Here is a 22,933-nt window from a genome sequence, read left to right as displayed (position 1 = left end):
GGTACACGGGGCTCACATTGGCCCTCTCAGGCATTATGCATCTTGAAATGACCTCGTGCTCCTTTGCAAAATAAATGTGTTCAAGATTATTCATATTTAGGATTTACTGACCAAGATGCTGATAATAATAGCAACATTGTGCCTATAATTAGCAATTTACATAGTATATTGTGATGCTTTTTGCTTCATCATATTGTTATCCGTTGGGATGGTCAGGCAGTAGTGCGTGTGTACAAAACGCAGTCAAATCATAGCATTGAACAAAAAGGCAATGTAAAGGATTAAGGTGTACTCATGTCGGAAGACCTTACCTTTAAAGAACACAATAAAGTAGCTGTTACATCTGCAAGAAAAATGACAGGTTGGATAACAAGAACCTTTCACACCAAGGATGCTATACCAATGATGATACTTTTCAAGACACTAGTACTCTCTAGAGGGGAATACTATTGCACAATGACAGCCCCTTTCAAACCTGGAGAAATTGCTGACCTGGAGAGTGTGTGTAGAGATCCTTAACTGCTAGAATCAACTTGGTAAAACTAAACTATTGGAACCGACTAAAATGCCTAAATCTGTATTTTCTTGAGCACAGGCGGGAGAGATACATAATAATTTTCACATTGAAAATTGTAGAGGGGCTGGTCCCAAACCTGCACACAGAAATAACACCACGAGACCAGAAGGCATGGCAGGATGTGCAAAATACCCCCGTTGAAAAGCAGAGGTGCAATAGGTACTCTGAGAGAGAGAGAGAGAGAGAGAGAGAGAGAGAGCTCTATCAACATCAGAGGCCTGAGACTGTTCAACACCCTTCCACCACACATAAGGGGCTTAGATGGACCTCCCCTCAGTGTTCAAGAGAAAACTTGATAAGCACCTCCAATGGATACCTGATCAACCAGGCTGTGACTCATATGTCAGGTTGCGAGCTGCCACATCCAACAGCCTGGCTGATCAGTCCAGCATGATATCGTTCGCCTAATGCGTTTCTGCTCTCGTATTGGCATTCTTGGTGATATTTAGTGCCCTCTGATTATTTCACACTTTGATGGTGCTACATAGCCTTCCCGGTTTGGTGCCTTCTTTTGATAATTACTTACTGATCAGTCCAGCAATGAGGAGGCTTGGTTGAGGACCAGGCTGCGGAGATGCTCACAGATGTGGTGTTCTATTATTGCTGACCTTTTTCCTAATGGCTGAGCTTATAATGTGAATGCCTGTGTTCAGTTGTTTAAGGGGAACCAAGTCATGTTTATAGATAACTGTTTTTAGATTGATATTTCTTTGATATAACCTGTATAACATAAGCATGGTTACTAAAATTTAATTAAAAGATAATGCTAATGAAGATTAGTTTCACATAAAATGTTTGCAAATATGATACAACTAGGATGATAGTACAATGCTGTATTTTAACACTGCTTCTTCTAATTGAATTAACAGGATAGTATTCATATATTTTATTACTTCTTGTTTATGGTTGTTATATGAATATCACAGGGTAAATTTTCTTTTATTTTACTACACTTTTAAGTTAAGGTTGAGAGCAGTTTTCTACAAAACTTTAATCTTAATACTTTATTTTTCTTTTGATAATTGTAAAAACTATACATAACAGATCTGCATAAACGTTACCTGAAGTTCTAGCTTGCTGAGTTGGTAGTAAATTATCGTAATGACTAGTATTTCATTACTATTTTAAAGAATTTTTAAAATGTGCTTTCAGGTGCAACAGATGAAGAACGAGGGACGACTAGGCCACGAGTCACGCAGTACCAGTCAAAGTGTCACTTCTCTTGATAAAGAGGATCGTGACAGCCACCCTACACAAGTAATTCAGATTAAACTTTTTATAATAAATATCAGTGCATTCTTTATTTGTGCTGTAGAAAAGCAGAGTAGATTTTTATTACAGGTGTCTGTAGCTTTTAAATAATTTTGAAGAGTAATTCTGTCATTTGTTTATCAATTTCTATAAAAGTATATCATATTTCATTATTAATCATTTTATTGGACATGTAGAATTCCTCCAGGTACTACCCTTCATATTTCTGTTCTTGTTCTGTAGACTACTGAATTACTTAAAATTTTCCCAACTATTTTCTTTAATAATCATTTATGTGAAAGACTCCTAGTATTAATATTACAGAAAATTTAGTTTTTCTAAATTTATATGTATATACACACACACACACTCTGGATGATTGATGATGATGATTTATAAAGATTAGGCTACCCTAAAGGCAGCACGGGCATGACTAGCTCATAAGTGGAGGCTCTTTCGAGCCATTACCAGTACCGATCGGCCGAGAGCCGGTCTGCCAAGCGGACAGCACGCTGGACTTGTGATCCTGTGGTCCTGGGTTCGATCCCAGGCGCCGGCTAGAAACAATGGGCAGAGTTTCTTTCACCCTATGCCCCTGTTACCTAGCAGTAAAATAGGTACCTGGGTGTTAGTCAGCTGTCACGGGCTGCTTCCTGGGGGGTGGAGGCCTGGTCGAGTACCGGGCCGCAGGGACACTAAAAAAAAAAAAAAAAAAAAAAAAAAAACGAAATCATCTCAAGATAACCTAACCGATAACTGATACTAGAGCTCTGTGGATAAATGGCTGTAACAGTTATGGAGCTGGTGGGTTAGTGTAGACCTCTAGGTCTTCCTGGTTTTTCTTTGGCCGAGCCATACTGTCGTTCGAGTTTGGTGAGGTGGCCTCCATGAGGTCGTCTTGTACCGAGTTGAGGTTGTAATTGTGCTGCGGCGGTGGAGTTCCTACTAAGATTTCCTCGTCTGAGGAGTCCGTAACATCCGTAGTTGGTTTTGTCTTTCGTCTAGTAGCCTGAGGTAGGCTCAGGTGTCATGAATTAGTGGTAGAAACTATTTCAGGAGCGTTGGTGGTGGTGTTAGTATTTGTAGAGAGAACATCTGGTAACGCCTCTGCTGAGATGATGATTGTGGGAATGTTGGGAGCTGGAGAGAGAGATATACCTGTTTGTTCCACCCAGGTCTTGGGTGGTTCTGGAGTCTGTTTTGAGATCAACCTTGTGATTGTCCTGGGGATAGTCTCCGGAATGGTAGAGGAGGCAGTGAGACTTGCATCCAAGGCAATGATGGGGTCCAGATCGTTGGCTAGGTACAGCGCGTTGAGTTCCTTGATGAATCGTTGCTTGTCTGGTCCGGCAAGCCTCTCCGCTAGTCGATTAAGACCAGGAATAATGCCTGCATGTGATGCAAGAGACTGTGAGGGTGCTGATTGGTCCTTAGGTTCCCAGTGTGGAGGCTAGGTGATCTGTTGCCACTGTTTGGTTGGACTGGTACAGTCGTAGTCTGCATCTGGCTTATAGAAGGGAGGCCCGGGAACTGGTCAGATCCAAGGTCTAAGGTCACTGCGACTTGCCTCTGGGTGGTTGGTGGTGTGGTGGTCTTTTCTTTAATCTTCTTCAGTTCCTCCTTCCTTTTTGTGCAGAGGTAGGAGATGGCAGCGTGCTGTTTCCTACAGTTCGCACATTTCATGATCGTGGCAGTACAATCCTTGTAGTTGAGAGTACCAGAGCATGAGCTGCACTTAGCCGTTTGTTCTTGGCACTTGTTTCAAAAGTGCTCATAGCTGAAGCACTTGTAGCACTGTCTCACGTTGTAGACCTTCTCTATGACTATCTGGTTTGGGAAGGAGGTAATTCCAAAGCACTTGAAACTGTTCTTCACTACTTCCTGGGCCTGCTCTGCTGTTTTCAAGGTAATCTTCATCGTGGGTCAAGTGGCATCATTAGTCTTGATGAGTAGAGCTGTCATCCCTTTCAGAGTAGGGTTTTCTTTGTTCACTTGCTGCACTGTGGTGTCAGGTACCTCTCCCACTAACCAGCGGTTCAGCCTGTTCACAAATATCGTTTTCCAGCAGTGATTTGTCTGGGAGGAATTGGTGAGAGGTTCGCCTCCAGTAGTGGGACCCGGTATTCCGAATCCAGGATCTTCTGTAGGTCTGCTTTTGTTGCCACGATTACCGTGGGCTCGTTACCATACATATTGACGTCAACTAGTCTCGCTGATGTTGCCTTGTCAATGGCTGCAGCAATTTCGCACTCAGGGCACTTGTAGACTCCTCGGAGTCGCACTTTCACTCTGTATGTCATGTTCTCTGGCAATGGTTTGTATTGTCAGGAGAACCTGGAGTGTAGAGTGGTTTGCTGGCAGCTGTGTGGGAACACAGCTTGCCAGCAGGAGAGGTGTGTGCGCACAGGAGAGAACATCAGATTTATAATGCTGGGAAGTCAGGTACATACAGTTAGGTGAGGAGTAAGTATTAAAGGTAAGAGGCATGGGTCAATAACATCTACATAAAAATATTAGTCAGGTGTAGTGGGCATGTCATTTTGAGCATTGACATCATTGTTGGAATCTCTGCATTCAGATCTCACTCTCATGGTGAATAGAGTAAATAGTTTCATTATTTGGGTATTTATGGTGGGTTCAACTTTTATGTGAAGGGCTGCAAAAATTTGTTTTCTTGCATCTTTCTTTATTTCTAATATGTAAGTGTTGTTATTCAGCACTTCTCTTGTTAGGGTTATGTCATATGCTTCTCTCGCGTCATTTTTATGGGCACCTGATTGAAGATGACTAAGTCAAATGCCTCATGAGCTTGGTTGTCGTCATATCTATGTACAGTACTTAGATTGAAGGTTTCATCCTTCGTGGGGGCAGGTGTACGTATATACCATGTAAGATTGCTGTAAAGGGTTCTCAGTTGACTTCAGAGTGTTTTTAATGAGATGGTGGTCTTTGTTTTACAGAATATGATATCTATGTTTTGGTTAGGGGTTGTGTTTTTTACTCCTTTACAGATTATTTCTTTTATTATTCTTTCCTCTTTTTTATATTCACTGTGCATTGGTAGATTCGTAATATAATTTTATTGGAGCTGGTTTCTGTTCATCAAGGTTTCTGTTCATCAAGAGCTGAAACCACAATGCCTCCAATAAAATTATATTACAAATCTACTATGCACAGTGAATATTAGAAAGAGGAAAGAATAATGAAACCAATAATCTGTTAAGGAGTAAAAAGCACAACCCCTAACCAAAACATAGACATCATCATATATTGTAAAACAAAGACCATTGAGGGAGAGGGGAAGGCAATTTTTTCAATTGCATTCTTATTCTTTTCTGGCTAAGATTGAGTCTTCTGGCTCTGTTAGCTTCTGGAGGAGTCCATTGGTTATTAAGTTGTGGTTTGTTCAGATGGAGATGCATCGTTCGCTATGTCTGGTTTCAGCTGAACATCACTACCTGCATACCACTCGACTGATTTGGGGGACGTGTTGTTAGTTGGCCTTCTTTCCTTGATTTCCTGTTCCTAGGCTAAGTTATTTCAGGTTATTTGCAGTACCATTAAGTCAAGCAAGCCTGTGGTTTATTATAAGACCTATGATGTTCAAAAGTTTGCTGCTGGACCACAATCTTTTCTAACATGTCTTGGATTGATATCCTGGATTGGGGGTTTTGGAGGTTCTGGCAGCTCATTACCTGGTTAGTGTTCCTGGTCCCTGATAGGCTTGCATTGCATCGATTGTACAAAAAAGATAATAATGATTAAAATCAACATACGATGATAATTGCATTACCCCCTGGGATCAACGTACGACTATAACTACGCTTTAAGAGTTAGGAACTTCACTACACATCCTAGTAAACCCTACTTGTAGTTTAGGAAAAAAAAAATGCGTGTATGAGCGATGATGGTTCATCTTCACATGAAAATATTAACAATTACATTAAAAAGCAAAGGTTGCTGGCAATTGTTGAATCTCCATCCCTAAATACAGCAGGAAGGTGTGTCCCCATTACATGATGAAGCACCAGTTGAAGCCTCCATTAAGCTGTCAAGTTCTACTCAGTCACCATCACCAATGCCTTCCCTACCGTCACTTTCCCAGCCTCAACCATCCCAACCTTCACCACCACAGCCAGTATCCAGACCTCAGTCCTGTGATAGGGTTATCACACCTGAGCCCAAACGGGACTTTAGCTCTAACCTAAGAAGCAACACCCCAGAAACCGACGACGATGTGGGTCGTGACATTCCTCTTCCCCCACACCTCTCTGCTCCTGTTGTATCCGACACACCTAAGGATAAATCTGCACCAGAAATTGTACGCATTTGTTTTCTTTTGGAATGTTCCTTAGTAGTAATTCTAAATTTTTAGTGTTGCAATTTTCTTACCAAAGTACTGTAGATAATACATAACTCATTTAATTTAGATTTTTATGGTATTTACTTTCCATATCATTTCTTTCTTTGTAGAAACAGTAATGAAGTTTATATGCACTAGTAGTCACTTCTCAAAAGTGCATGCATTGGAGGTCACCTGCTTGTCTGCATGACATTAAATAAATTTATAATTTAGTTTATAAGAACAAAGCTTTAAACTTGTAACTTGATTTTTTTTTTTCCGGTCACATGTCTGAAGATAAATGTTTTACAGTAAATGAATAATATTTTTCTAATCATAAATATATTTCTACTTAGGTGTTTTTAAATTTTAATAAATGTTGAGTATGCTAATGATTGTGTTTACTTATAGGTAATGGATGTTGTTCGAGTAGCAGAACAGCTCACATCTCGTCCATCTTCCCAGAACTCTGCTATAGTCCCTTCTTCACCGCTTGCACGAAAAACCTCATCAGATACTAAAACTACCACAGTTGTTTTGGGAAAGCATACCTTAGCTCCGCAAACAAGTACAGTGAGTATAAATGATTTGTGACATTTTCTTCATATATTGTTAGTACATTAGTTGTTGAAAACCAAGGAGGCTGTTGTTTATGCTAAATAATTGTTATAATTTTAAACATGTATATATTGCATTTTTAATAACTTCCTCTTATTAAGCAAATTATTTAACCAGTGCTAAGTCTGGTAAGTAACTGAGCTAATGAGAACCTTCATACAGAAATTCAAATAGTTTGCTTTTGTGCAAATTAGCATAAACTCATTAGGTCTACTGATACTCAATGCTTTCCATACTGATAGGTCAAGGGTACTCTTGAACTACCTGTCAACTGGATACTTCAGAGAATAGAAAAGTGCACATAACCTTAAAAGGTCAGGGTTTGAAACTGTGTATTCTTGCCTTTGTCTCTGGGGGATATGTGATCTAGCTTTTGCACCCCAACTCCTGGCTTTGAGAGCGGGGTGTAATTATACACTTCCCATTTATCTAATGTCGAGTCATATCTACTTTTAATATTACAAAGGATTAACTCTTGGTCCTGCCTCTTCACTTTTAGGCATCTGGTACAATACTATTCAGAATTTCCTTTAACTCGTATCTACATTTAATGCTATAGAGTATTATTAGCCTTCACTGCCTTTTCCGTCATTTCTCTCCATGTTTATTTCTCTTGCAGTGAGGGAGTAATAGTACTTTCTTAAATACCTGTTTGCTAATTTCTGTTTCCACCTATGTTCTTTCATTCTGTGTATGTGAAATGATCTATTTTTGACAGTTCTGTCTATCTCTTAGAATCTTCTGTGCCATGATCTTTTGCTCAATAGATTTTCACAACTTGTGAAGTATGCATTTTTCTGAAAACCGTGCATGATTATAAAATTTAATCCATCATGCATCATCTTTCATCAAAGCATAACAATAGCATTTGGATATGTGCCAACTAGCGTCGAGGATGTTGGTATTACATCACACACAAAAACAAAGTGTGTTAAATAACACTGACCTTTGTATTTTGTGTTCACAACTGAATGTTGAGTTACATGTTATGAAGAAACTGTGTTGTTGTTAAAGACATGTAATCTCTCTTGAATTATGCCATAATCAGTATTTTATCACTGTCATGTACAATACAGTATATACCGGTAAATTCAAATGTCTATTGTTTATTTTTATAGGCTGTTTTTGTTTAATCCAACTTTAACTTTTGAAACATTTTGTTAAAACAGAATTTCAATAAAGGTTTCTTATTTATTCTTAAATATCATTTGGATTCTTAATATCTTGGGCACACTTAATATATTCCCTTCGTGTATTAGTGTGTTATTCTTGAGACAATGAAAGATTGGAAGCTGAGTTAGCTCTCACAATCTTTGGAGTTAATTATACTTCCAGAAAAGAAGTTAAATCTTTGCTGGAAATTATTTAAATAATTTAAATAATTAAAAGTAATTTATTGATAAATTTAAGCATATAATTACATTTCTTGTTCTGAGAGTCAGCTGCTATTTAATAAATATTACGGTACAATTTAATAACATAGCTCCTTGGTTTTCTCTTCTTTGTATTTTGTATAGCTATAATATTGTGGAGTTTGTGGAATGTCCCTAACATCCCAATTTTCTCACTAAATTCAAGGTAGTTGCCCTTAAAATACAAAGTCCTGTACTGCATATTATTGTACAATAGCTGTCATGATAAAGTTTAATTTACCACTGGGGGAATTGAAAGGGCACCTACTGTTCTGAATAACGATGATGCATGAGTGTTATCCCCTTTACTTTGGTAGGTGTTATTTGCTAATCCTACTATTGTATGTGTTAACCTTTATATGTGCTCTGTAAATATGTATCTGGCCCCTGTAATAATGCTGAGCCTACTTCTTTATGATCAAGATTCCATTCGCTTGTTACCCCCTAATATTTAATTACCCAAAAATGATTTCTTTTAATAATTTGTGTTTGTAATAACATGTATGTAAATATTACATTTGCATTAAAATACCGTAGGATTATATATATCTGCTTAGTAATTCCTAGTTGTTTGCATTCTTTGTACAGAACCTATTAGATGGAATTAAAATTAGAATATTGCCACATGTTATCTACGGTTTTTGAGAGACTAGGTGGTTTAAGCTTTACTCAGATGGGATTGGGTACTCTTACACAAACTGAAAGTATGTGCCTGAAAGTTATATAAAGTTCAGCAGCAAATCCATAAAATATATAAAACATTTCGTTCCCTTTGACATGTGAAATTACAAACAATGTGCTTCAGATTTGGAAACAGTGTAGTGTAATAGTGTTGATCTATATTTTTAATTTTCAGTTGGGCTCTGAAATTTTAAATTGTGTAACTTTTTTTTGTAAATGTTACACTCATTTGCTGCCAAATGTAAGCTTAAATTTACCAATTACTCCAGGATTGGTCTTACATATGTGGTATACAAGGTAAATGATTACTTGCACAAGTTTCTAAAGGCAGTTCTAATGTTAGCCAGCTTTGATTACACCGCTGATGATGTTCTTTTGATGTAGGCTTCAGTACACAGGTTCGGTGTGATATCAACTCTACTACATGAATGCGGTCATTCTCATTGTATAAAATTCCGTCGTAATTACATGTGTATACCAGTGATGTTCATATGGTTTTTACAACTCCATATGGTTGTAATAAAGTAGACCAAGTAAACCAATCATCAATTGAAACATTATTGTGCATTGTGTGTTTTATCGAAATATTCAGCACACATGCATGTGTAAATAAAGAGAATTGGGTAATAACCAATGAAACATCCGAGCTGAACACAGGAGTCGTGTCTAGCATACCTCATTGTCAGCAAAGTCTGCATCGTGTGTGTTGACCATGTGTGTGTGTGTAGGCAGAGGATGGGATTAAGTTGGTTTTGTTTTGTTTACCTGTTTTATCATAAATGACATCTACTAGCAACCTCAATTCCCTTACAGTGTGTCTTTGGTTTATTTATATATTAATACTATCTTTATTAAATAGAACTTGCAGGGTGCATTACACTTTGTTTCACACATACAGTACTGGAATGCGTACTGTATGTTTAGTACTATATTATAATTATGTACTGTAAATATATCATTAAACTATATATTTTGATGGTCTTTATTATACAGTATGTATTTTTTATTTGTTCTTAAAAGTTACACTTTTCTTATTTGGTTATACAAATTTAATGTTTGGCCAGATTTTACTTTGTATATGTGTCCTTATTTTTTGTTTGAATTAGGTATTCATTGATTCTGGCAAAACATATTACTCGGGTTTTACTGTTAATTGTAAAGAAACTAAGTAGAATAGTTTTGTTTTAATTTATTACAAGGTGGAGATATCACATTTATAGTGCTGGTCAAAACATTCTTTTCATATACGTTAAACTCAGTTATTTGGTTATTCTAATATTCAACATATAGAGTGGCAACCATTACTTAAAGCGAATGATGGCCATAACACAGCTACATCTAATCTAATGTGTTAAATACTCGCTGCCAATTTACTTCTCGAAACCTAGCTTTGTATACAAGAAACCTCTGTAGCCATTTTCATAGAATATATGGAGACAAAAGGCATATAGTGAAGACCGTTCATCTAATGTTGGATAATATATTTGATTCCGTAGCAACATTAAGCTTCTTTGTGTAAACTAGCTGAAAAGCCCTTGCTGGACATGGATCATGTTTGAGTGGGTTAATGAATACAGTATATATATATAACTAATATTTGGGAACTGGTGTACTTCATTTTGGTAAAATAAAAAACAAAATATGCCCAGTTTTTATATGTCGGTAATGCATACTATATTCATCTTCGATTTTGTTTCATAAGACTGTTGCTAAGGAAAATATAATTTTCATATCTATATAAATGTAACTGGCTGGTTGTCCTTATTATATTCAAAATATAATAACTGAAGGCTAAAGTTTAACATTAGCTAGATTTGTTCATGTTTTGATATTGTATATTTATGGTTGAAAAGTAAAATGTAAGATTTCCTTTACATTTGCTGCTAGTTTTACTGTTTTTATTAACAGTAAAACTAGCAGCAAATAAATAAATACGTTATAAATACGAAGCATAGTGTTAACCTGATTCAGTATGGTTTATCATCAGCTTTATAGCTAGTAACAGCAGCAGCCCATTATGTTTCTAGTACAGTCTCTGAATGTTTACATATGCAACATTCCCATTTTGTAATTGGTTTTGTTTATTTTTATTTTTTAGCATGATATGGGGTTAATTGTGGACACAAAGATGTGTTTTGCAGATCATTGCTTTATATACTTATTATTTAACATGTACTGTTGATTAGGTGATGTGTATATTGCTTTCTTACCTAGCAGCATTTAGCTGTTTCACCCATTTAGTACAAGATTATTCCTTCAACTGTATATAAAGAAACTGGACATATCATTGATGCATGAGATTGTTTATCCAATGACTAAATCCCAAAACCTACACACCAAATTGCATTTGCAATAAGTTTTGAGATGTCATCAATATTGCATCACACATACATGGGCAGGTGCACAGTGCACAAATACTTTGTAGGTCCAGAAAAAAAAATACTTCAGGCAGTGAGATGTGTAGAAAGGCTTCCTCAGATAGTACAAGAGGATTGAGTATATAGTCCAGAAATACGTAGGTTACACAGACATTTTGATTATGGAAAGGGTAGATGAGATAAGCAAGATTAACCCATAATTTAACAGACAATGCAGATAAACCAAATACAGGGGAGGTAGGTATGAAGATTGTACTAGTAGCAGAGTATGGAAGCAAACGATAGGTACTCGAGAGGATCAGGAACACGTTTACTAGCGTTAGAGAGAGAAATGGAGAGCATGTTTGAACATAGCATAGTAACAATGCTGGCACTCAGCCTAGCCTACTAGGCAGCTGTTTAAGAAAGACAATATTAAAGAAGAAAGCTATCAGCCTCAAGAAAGGAAGGAAAATGTAATAAGAAATTAAGAAATCTGCAAGTGTGTAAAACAGAAGGTCCCAGGAAATTCTTCAATATCAAATCAATGTCCACAGTATAGGGTACAGCAGACAGGAAGATGCAACATTGAGAAATTTTCTAGTATTTGAGGAAGAGATATTGAATTAATTGATATTGAGATACTGATTAATTTGGACATAAACAATATTGTACAACTAGACCATATGTCACCTTGGCCGGTGAAAAGAGGTACCACAGATACTATGCACTTGCCAATCAGTGCTTAATTATCAGTGACTATGGTGGAGTGAGATCTAGCTCTTTATGTCCAGTCTCCTAATCGTTTATAGCTGATGCATTAATTCTCTCTCAATATTAATATTTTCATCATATTTATTCTTAAAAGTTGTGGATGGAATTGGCTTCAACACCTTCTTCTTTCAATGCATTCCACTTGCTGATCACACACAAAGGCAACAAGAATTGAGCCAAGCTCCGCCCAAAGGGAACATACAAGTAAAGATTAGGCTCCCACACAACTGCTGGACCAACCAGGAATATTCCAACACCAGACAGAGAGAACACTCCAGTGATCACCAGGATTGTTGGGCAGTTCCCTTCTTTCTGAACTACATTTCAATGCATGAGTTGGAGACAGTTTTATGGCAGGGCCTGGAGAGTTTGCCTTCCACTGGGCTCTGTTTTCTTGCTCCATTCCAGCTGTTCCTGATTCCCAATATACTGTTTAGTGCTATTATTAAAAAGATAATGAGCTATAAAAAGTGTGTTATAAATTACTTATTAGTTTGAAATTTTTGAGGTGATAGGTTAGTGAACTCTGGCTGCATATCCTGAGCCAATCCACACACCACCCACTACTGAACACCTTGTTCAGCAGAGCAGGTGAATAAATCTGGTCTGCAAAGTATGCATTCCAACCAAATTTTTGTTGCAGCAATGTTCCCCAAATTGAGGTTACTCCGTGAAGGGTGGTAGCTGGTTAAATAAAAAGTGTGAAGAAAGCATTGTGTTAAAAATCACTTGGAATCTGAAAGCAATATATGATGAAATATGTGAAGACTAGACCTTATGAATACAGTTTTCTTCCTGTAGCTACAAATAGGTAATAATAAGTAGGCAATAACATTGGCTGTATGCACACATACATAGACATTCTGGACACTTACATAACCTTGACATGTGCATATAGATGCATAGACAAGAACACCATTTGATGGTATTAGCTTGTGTTTATTTAATGCACAGTGCTAAGAGTTACAGGGAAGATTGATGGTGTGTGGCAAATTGCTATTATTTTTGCTAGCATTTGATTAGCTTGGTTAATTTTTAATTCATAAGCTAACTATTATGTTGTGACAAGTACAGAATCTGATACTGTTCTGTATTATAAAATATCCATGGAAAACCAATGGTATTTATTGAAATAACTATTCATTTTTAGCTTGTATTATGTTTTATCACCTGTATTTACCAGTTGGTGCTTACCTGATTGTGAGAATGGACCCCAGTTCTTGGGCTCTCCACTACTTGCCTATTGGTTTTCCAGTAATGTACATAGATAATTTTATCTGTATAAGATTTGACTCAATGACAGTCTAGATCTGATTATTAACCTCAGTTCAGATATGCAAATTGGTAAGTCAGTTGTTTCCCTAGTACCCAGTAAATGTGGAATGAAGCATGAGAGATCTGTGATGAAGCATGTGTGTTCCTTGCATGAGATGAGGTAAAGCCTTTCACATGCATGTCTCTTACTGCCAAACCCATGATATGCTCAGGAATGTATTTTTCTTTTATCACTGATGATATAAGAATTGTTTAGTTGTTAATTAATTGTTTAATATATTTGAATATATTTTGTAATATAATTTTAAGCTTGATTAAATGTTATACTGTATATATATATATTGTTTTTTTTTTTTTTTTTTTTTGCAAATATGTGATCATCATATATTTTGTTCACTGTTAATGATGCAATACATTTTTAAGAAAATATGGCTTTAATTAATATGGACTTTATAATAAATTTTACATTGAACTTATATGAAGTCCCAAAAGAAATTTGAAATATAATCCTAAAGATTTTTCATATACTGTGAATGGCAATCATCTAGTTTATAAGTCAGCAGTTTGACAAGACACCTTTAACTTGTTTGCAGAATTTTGTTGAACCATCAAGATTACAATGACAAGAGCACTTTGGTCCTTAACCGCCTGCTTTCACCACCATCTCCACCACAACAACCATCTCCACCACACATTGTCTTGGTTGTCAGCTCATCCTATCATCCTCCCCACCCACCCTCCCTCTTCCCCACAAATTCAACCAATCTGGAAATGCCCAAAAGCGGGACATCAAATACAAGCTCAGGACTTGAATATTGAGAGTGCGTGCGAGTTACCAGCTTGTCCACTTGCAGCTTGTGTACAGTATTGTTTAGTTTGTATTTTAGTGATTGAATGGATGTGTGATGTTATAGTTGTGTGCATCTTTGGGATTGTTACATGTTAAGCAAATCTGACCCTTAAGCAGTTCAGTATGGTCTATTTTTCATAATTAGCTTAGGATATATGGTACTGTTACTGCTGTTGTTTAACCAAAGATAATTGGCAATAGGCTTCTTGTAAGTTCCATTTATATATTGTTATTTAGGTTATTAGGCAATTACCTTTCCAAAATGAAAGGACTCACAATATCGAAATTATTGAGTGCGTGGTTACCTAAACAACTTTTTTGTTAAGTTTCTTTGACTGGGATACCTTATGGTTTTTATCATGTTCTTTTTTCTTTGGCAGGTTTCCATTCATTACCTTAAATGCCTATTCATATTGACTCAATTTGTAAAACTCAAAAGTGCAAAGAATAATGTATGAGTTTTATCAATGTAAATTCTTTGCAACTATCTCTTCTGGAAGGGCTTTCCTGAGCTGTCCTCCTGCCCTACTCTAAACATAGGTACCACATTTAATTCCTAACAAATCGATAGCACCTATTAGAGTCTAGGGCAAAATTCAGCCCCCCCCCCCCCCCCCAATAAAGGCAGAGGGAGTGTGGATGCAAGATCAACGACACTAGTGAGGGGAAAACAACCAGAAAGGCCGAGTGAACAAAAACAAGCAACTTCTTGGACAACATATGCAACCCTGATTTGAACTTTTGTACATACTGGCTTGAATCCAACCACTAGTTCGCTCCAGACCACCACTGCCAGATGGCAGTTTTGGATGCTTCTCTGCATTGTGACTTGTCTGTCCCAGCTGTCATCTTCAGCATCTGAATTTTGTTCTAAAGCATTTCTTCCTTCATTATGCACCACGTTCCATTCACGTCATCTCTCGACTGGGGGTTCATGGTTGGTACTCCTAGTCTGGGAGGCATCTCTCCTGGTGGGAGTCAATCTTGGTTCATGAGTTGACGGCAGTTTTGGGGTACTCCACTGCACTTTTTCTGGTTTCCCCTACTTGTGCTCTGGGGGTTCTTGCTTTCCCTGGTGTGGGCTGGTCCAGTTTCTTCCAGTTTGGGGATGATGCCCTTGGTCATTACTAGGCTTCTGGCTCTCGTGGTTTGGCTCTTCATGCTTGCTTGCATGGCTGTCAACTGTTATCATGGATGGTTCCTCTGTTGCAGGATAGGCATTTATGTACTCAGCCCTGTCTGAACATCAGAGGGCCATGGCTGTTCAATAATTTCTCAGCAGGCATTGAAAATACTGCAAGAACAGAGGGGTGGTACTTCCAAAAGCTATTAGATAGGTTCCTACAAGAGGTACCAGACCAACCGAATTGTAATGGATAAGTGGGCCAGCATGCTGCTCCAAGCAACAGTCTGTTTGACTACGTTATCGGTAGGGCCAGATTTGGGGAGTAGAAGAACTCCAACAACCTTCTCCAGGTATGCTCCATTCCCATTCCCACCTTTTCCTTTTTTTTTTTGTCTTTGGTGTTCAGGAAGTCTAGCATGGGCAATGTGTGAATGACAAGGGTAGCTGCTGGTAGCCCTTAGTCATTAGGGCTGCCATCTGATGCCAAAGGTATGAGGTAACTAACAGTAGCAGTTCTAACAGTAGAACCTAGACAATGTGTGTGCGTATAATTTGAATCAGGGTTGCAAGTGTTGTCCAATCAGTTGCTTGTTTTGGTGCACATTATCTTTGTAATGGTTCTCGCTCTCTGGTACTGGGGTTGACCTTGTGTTTCTACTCCCTTTGCCTCTATTGAGGAAAACAGGTTTTTGTCCTGGTCTCCAGTAGTCACAAATAATTTTAGCTAGGTGCGGTATCTGCATTTAAGGACTTCAGTTTAGTAGCTCAAGGAGATGCAGAGGGTACACATCAGGAAAAGGTGTTGCATAACATTCAACAGCAGATTTTTTTTTCCTTGGTGGCACGGGGATGGGGGGGTGGATTTTGAAAGAACCTCATAACTATTTGAAACCAATATCACTTGTCTATAATTGTAAAACTAAGGTACTTTTTGTTATTGTACAGGTTATCTCAATGGCAACATGTGTGTAACATTTGTTTTTGTATTTATATACTGTATATGATAATGTGCTATTATATTTACTTTATAGCTAAAATACTTTTGTATTATAATTCAACTGTGCATATTTTTGTTTTTGGTCAATGTAGCCCAAGGCAATTACTGTTTTGTACTGTAATTATTTTTTGGGTTCGGAGAGAGAATTTTTTGAATGTGCGAGGGTGAGCCCCTTAAAGTGAGACCACCTTTACACACAACCATCTCGCATTTCACCCCAAATTCTGCACTTGAACTTCACCCTTATCATGCTGCAACTCTACCCTCGTCACACTCCCCTTCCCCTATCAGCTCCACACCCCACTACTACCCAACATCTTTACCTAGCGTGTTTTAACTCCTTCATCTTTTCCCACATTACCTCTCCCCAATCCTCACTGCCCTTCCATTTTGACTCGACCCTCCTTGAAAAATTTCTGCTATGGTGATCAACTTCCAGTTATACATCCACTACCATCTTTACTCACCATTCACCAACACCACCCATATGTCTGAGGGAAGTCAACCTAACCACCCTAGAGAAGAGGGGAATAGACAAGGTGGACACCCATTCCAATGCAGGAAAGTAAAACAAGAGAACCTGGGGTGGAAGATAGAAATTCAAACAAGTGAGAGACATGTGAGAAAATTCATGAATGCTTTGTGGGTGTTCAGAAGTAAAATGCAGTGATGTAAGTTATGGAAGCTACCACCATACATGGCTACATGAGCATAATCACCAGGTAAAAAGTGGCTGTTAGCTAGAGTTCAATTTTTGTTGACATTGAGAGGTAAGCACCTGCATCCACACAACTAAAATCCCAAATATCACATGACCACCTATGTACCGCATCTCCCGGCCACAACATTCCCATTCTCACACTTGCCTACTACAGTATATGTATTTCTATTTCCAAAACAACTTAAATCCCAATAATAACAAACCATCACTCACATTTTTAAATACATAGAGGGAGAGATACTTAAGAAATTATAAATTATACACAACATTTGCGAGATCAAAATTGGAGTGCGGCAGTTGTATGGTGTCCATATCTAAAAAGTACAAACACAAAATTGAAAGAGATGTGAAGATATGTTACCTTGAAGACTCAAGGCTTCTAGACTTGAAACAACAAGTTATGAGGAGAGACTTGAATCTCTCAAAATGCCAAACCTAGCAGATAGAAGGGAAAAGAAAAATATAAGCACAACATAGAAAATCACAACAGAAACAATGTACAAAATTTGTAGAGAGTAATTTTTAAAACCTGTAACATCAATAGAAATTAACAATTGGGAGGTATTAAGCTTGGCTTGGCTTGGCTTGATACAAGAATTGATCTTACTGTACAGATACTGTATTTGCAAAATGTAGTTAAAGAACTTTAGCAGTAATGTCAAAATTGTGATCTTAACTATTTATTTTTTGATATTCTGTTATGCACTTGTAGAAATTAATCATCATAGTTTAAGTGTGGCAATGATTATTATTACTTTTTTTTCACAGTACAGTATATTTATTAAAATATATACTAGTCTTGGTGCTATGAAATTCTTGACAGGTAAAGTGTTACTCTGTTGACACTTGCCTACTTCTACCACTTTCAATCCTTCCCTTATATTAAAAGAGAGAACTCATATTTTTCAAACTTTTTTATTAAGGCTTATACTTTATATACAACCAAATTTATTTTAAAAGCATAATTCATACTCCAGTACAACAATGTTTGACAAATATACTCTCAATCTTTTAAAGCAAATTTGAAGTACTAGATGATGGTTAGACAAAGTTTATGATATTATATTCCCAGACTTTAATTAGGCTTTTGATACTTCTGTATGAAAGATTGGTAAGGAAAAAGAGGGGCACATGATACAAATGGGACAAGTGTGATGCATTACTATGTCTCGAATAAACCTATCAAAAGGATTTAAATTTGTGAAATTGTAATCTATATTTCTACGGTTAGTGTTAAATGTTAGCTCAAAGTCATCATTCCATGGGTTGTGTTGTTGAACCAGTCAGACAAGCAGCATTGTTAACACTGCTGGTGTTCAAAACATCAGCTCTTCATATGTTAAACAGTACCAGCATGTGTTACCTGAGCACTGGCATGCCAAACCATAGTAGGTAAGCAATTATTAAGCAAAGGAAATTATGTATTTAAATTGTAGTTCTTTTTTTGTGTATGCTTATCAATTAATTGGTAGATGGGATCCCTTATGTGGCTTCATTGTGTTGTACACTACTTGTATATATTTACTGTACTTATTTTTTTATGGTTTCTTTTGGATGTCTTCAGAACACCTCTTCATATTGGCTTGAAACTTGCAATATATTATATATTATTTATAAAATAGTTTCTTTTTAAAATTGAAATTTTTGTAAAATTTTAATTGAGATGGGTGTTAGCAACAATGAATAAGCATAACTGTATTAAACTTTCAAAACTCATTTCCTGATACAAAAGAATGTGCTAGATAGCTTATATTGAATTCCAAACCTAGGAAGTTTTCAGCTACGGCAACGTCATCAGTAAGCAGTGGTTGTTGGCTACTAGACAAAACAAACTTTTATTACCTTAAACATTGCATAAAATTAACCAAACATAATGTCAGTAGGACTTGAAAATCATTTGGATTGCATGTGCAAATGTCTAAGATAAATAATGGGCTTACATTTAAATTTTTGTCGCCTCAAAGAAAACTGTCACAAATTTCTAAGGGGCTGATTGTGAGGGATTAAGACAGTATCTAATAATTGTAGATTGGGCAACCTTGAAAACAGAAGATAATTAATTTCCAGCCTTTATTCTTTGACCTTAGTAATTTATACTGAATACAATATTGATTCCTAAGGTTTTAAGTTGAATAGCATGATTTTAATGTTTTGTTTATACAATAATCCAGTGTCACCAGGTGACCTGACACAGGATTATAATGTAGATGAATAATGTTTCACATTTAAAAGAAAATACAGAGGTACCTTGGCTTACGAGCGCCCCTGGTTACGAATTTTTTGGGTTACGAGCAGGATTTGCTCGGAAAATTTGTATCGGGATACGAGCATTGCCTCAGGATATGAGGGTGTTGATATGCGTACGAGCCGACCTAGTGCGTGGTGGCACGGCGATCGCCGCTCAGTTTACCAGTGCCTCGCGCCCAGTGACTATCCCACCTGAATTTTTCACGAGGATTTACAGTTTCTTTTCAGATTTTTTGCTATTTGAGCATAAATTTTTTTATTATATATCTTGCCATGGGTCCCAAGAAAGCCAGTGGTAAGGTTCAACCTAAGAAAATAGTTGTGAGTAGAGGCAGTAGAGGATGTCCCTTCCTCATTAAGAAAATGTGTGAAGTATGGGAAGAACTGCAAAGTTTTGTAGAAAAAACTTACCCAGATAAAGCTGTAGCAGGCCGTTGCATTGACCTTTTAAATGACAATGTGATGTCTTACTACAGACAAGTATTAAAATGTAGGGAAAATCAAGTGTCTTTAGACAGATTCTTAAGACAAGCAAGTCCTAGTGGTATGCAGGCAAAATGTGCCAGTGTGTGCACACCAGTGAAGTCCTCAGTGCCTGATCTATCTTGAGGTTATCTTGAGATGATTTCGGGGCTATTTAGTGTTCCCGCGGCCCGGTCCTCGACCAGGCCTCCACCCCCAGGAAGCAGCCCGTGACAGCTGACTAGCACCCAGGTACCTATTTTACTGCTAGGTAACAGGGGCATAGGGTGAAAGAAACTCTGCCCATTGTTTCTCGCCGGCGCCTGGGATCGAACCCAGGACTACAGGATCACAAATCCAGCGTGCTGTCCGCTCGGCCGACCGGCTCCCGGCTGATGTTATAATGGAAGGTAGACTCCCCTTCCAAAACAGTAACACCTCTCTTCCTTCCTCCTCCTCACCATCTTCCATACACCAACAGCAGTCATCAGCAAGGGTAAGTAATAACTTGAACATACTTTTGTAGTATAGATTTCGATGAATTAGGTATAAAATTTAGTTTGAAGTGAGGTTTTTTGCTAGTCAGGAACAGATTAATTCATTTCCCATTATTTCTTATGCGGAAATTAGCTTCGGGTTACGAGCCGTCTTCAGGAACAGATTAAACTCTTAAACCGAGGTACCCCTGTACAAAGAAATTGGGTATACTATAAATATAACATACTGTATGTATGTTTATACTAGTGAAACGCCTTTAAATAAAAGTGGTATAGCTTTCTTTCCAACTTTTGGTGCTGATTTGGCCGATCTGTTTAGCTGGATTAAAAAAAATCTTACCATTTATACTATTGATTTTTTTTCAAAACATTTTAAACATGTTTTTGATTCTGCTTAAAAAGTATCAAGAGCAGCTAATTTTCTGCAAGTAAAACTCAATAATTCACAATCTTCATGTTATGTTTAAAAAATACTTCATATTTACTTGAAATGAGACTTGACAGTTTTTTTCAGAGGTAATCACAGTACAGTACTGTACCTAACGTGTGTGTGTTTGTGATATTTAATAAATGTAACTACTACATTTGTAAGAGCCAGTTTTTTCAGTATATCAGTTGAGTAATTAGGAACCCAAATGCCTTGGAGTCATAAAGTTTAAAGATAATATATATTCCCTTAGAGTATGATGATTTTTGGTCTGAAAATGAGAGAGAGTTTAACCAACCAGGTGCAGTGATGGCAGATGATAGCAGTCCCTCATAATAAATTCAGGCAATAAATTTCATGAAATGCAAGTGTCCCTTATGACAAAACAATCGGTGTGAAGGGGTTTGGGAGATTTATCTTACTAGCACAGAAGCTTAGAGAAAAGCTCCTGACCCAAGTAGAATTCAATGGGGTCCACCATGCAAGTACACACCTTGAAATCCATAATTAGTTGCCATGTTAAAATGGAAACCTGGATGTGGAACTGTCACATCATGAAACAGGCAGACTACAGGGCCATATTCAAGAAGTTTAGGTTCTCCGCTGCCCACAACACACTGAAAAGAGAGTAGACCTTACAATGAAGTGTTTAATTATGGTAGACCTGCTGCCACTTCTGCAGTGTGAAAAGGATTGCCCATTATTTAGCAAGAGAATGGTGATACAGCAAGAACAATATCAGGTCCACTTGACCTTCACAGCAGTAATGGTTGAGATTGAAAGAACTTGTAAAATACTGGAGCACTGTCCCCCAGATAGGGGCATGATGAACCATTAATGACAGGAAAGAAAATGCATTGTTGACAAACTGAGCTCAAGTGTACAGAAACTCAGCAACCTGAACACACCATCCAGCCTGGGAATCAGAGCCAAAGAGGAATAAAAAGGTAACAAGATGGATTTTCTACAACAGCCCCAGGCTGAATGACCTCATTTACCAGGGTAGATGATGGCCTGGACTCTGTGTAGTCAGAAAGAAGACCCCTAACACCAAGCAGGTTCTGGCGATGGGAAGACATACATAAAATATCCTCATCTTTCCTTCAGAAGGATAATGTTTCAACTGAGGCTTGAATCTTCCAAGCTTCCTGTAGAAAGAGGAGGAACCAAACACTGTGCCTCTAACCACACCCCAGCAAGTGCCTGTGCAAGACAAGACCCTAGTCTCTTAGAATCTGCAAGAAGATGAGGTGTACAGGAAGTTGACAACAAAAATGTATTTAAATTTAAAGGAGGTAGGTTAATTAAGGAAACATCAGTGGAAGCTGGACAAGCAATTGAATCAGAGATGTAAGTTGGTTCTCATTCCTCCTGCATTTTCCTGTAGTTTGTGTCTACATGCCAATTTATTCTTTAGTTCTGTAATTTTGTAATACACTTAATACACATCTTGGTATTATTTAAGTTTTCCTGGCTTTCTCCAGTCTTTTAATTGTTGTCATATTTTCCATGTGAATTATTTATATTACATCCTTATGGTTTTAAAATTCAGTATATCCTACATACATTACCACATTTTATGTCAATTGTAATTTCACTTAGAGATTGTTTTTGCTTATTTTAATTATTGTGTTACTGCATTTTAAATTAGTACTAATGATGATAGTGTCTTTACACGTAAATTGCAACATTTGAAGGAAACATTTATGGTACAGTACTTAAAAATTATTTCCTCAGTCATAGGTAAAGGTGCATCAGATTGTTTTTAATACTCTGCTGTAGAATTCTGCACTGTAATATAGACATTGTATTTAGAAAGGAGTTACCATGTATTTGTGGAAAGAAAAATTTAATATTGAAGGTAATGAGACCGTTTTTCCTGGTGGCCCTCTCGGTAAGTTTCTGAGCGAAGTGCGGGTCCAGTCATGTCTTTGGGAGATGTGCCCAATATAAGACCCACTCATATCTACTGGCAGCCAGGACTAGAATCTAGCTCTATATGATGAGGGTAGGTTGAGGATCAGAGATCAATCCAAAACTACGAAAACCCCACCAGAAAGCATAAGTGCAATGAAGGAAGTAACTGCTTGAAGAAAGTTAGGTACCCAAATGTAGTGATGCAAATACCCCAATAGTTATCTGCAGTCAATACCAAAGGCAACTTAAGTACCAGGATGAGGAGCTGCCACTGCCCGACATTGCAAGGAAGGGCAGAAGTAAATAGGGCACTGTTGACTGTCTCGAAGGAATACCCCCTTAAAAAAAAGTCCAACACAAGCTCAGTCTCCTTCCACTTAAGTGCCTGCATATGGAAAAAAT

The 22,933-nt window shown here is 37.4% G+C and overlaps 1 protein-coding gene across 26 annotated transcripts in view; it reads left to right on the top strand.

Moving 5' to 3' along the window:
- Positions 1–22,933, top strand: part of LOC123756780 (scribble planar cell polarity protein) — a 261,733-nt gene that overhangs the window by 195,923 nt on the left and 42,877 nt on the right. For 23 of the 26 annotated variants that reach the window (XM_069331892.1, XM_069331890.1, XM_069331891.1 and 20 more), the window contains 3 exons: positions 1,730–1,834; positions 5,823–6,149; positions 6,582–6,743. In XM_069331892.1, coding sequence (XP_069187993.1) covers positions 1,730–1,834; positions 5,823–6,149; positions 6,582–6,743 — 594 coding nt within the window. The remainder of the gene's footprint in view (positions 1–1,729; positions 1,835–5,822; positions 6,150–6,581; positions 6,744–22,933) is intronic. The other 3 variants (XM_069331878.1, XM_045740095.2, XM_069331882.1) reach the window with 2 other exon arrangements.

Source organism: Procambarus clarkii, chromosome 26 (assembly GCF_040958095.1).
Source record: "Procambarus clarkii isolate CNS0578487 chromosome 26, FALCON_Pclarkii_2.0, whole genome shotgun sequence".
NCBI lineage: Eukaryota > Metazoa > Arthropoda > Malacostraca > Decapoda > Cambaridae > Procambarus > Procambarus clarkii.
This window is presented reverse-complemented; position numbering and strand designations above follow the sequence as displayed.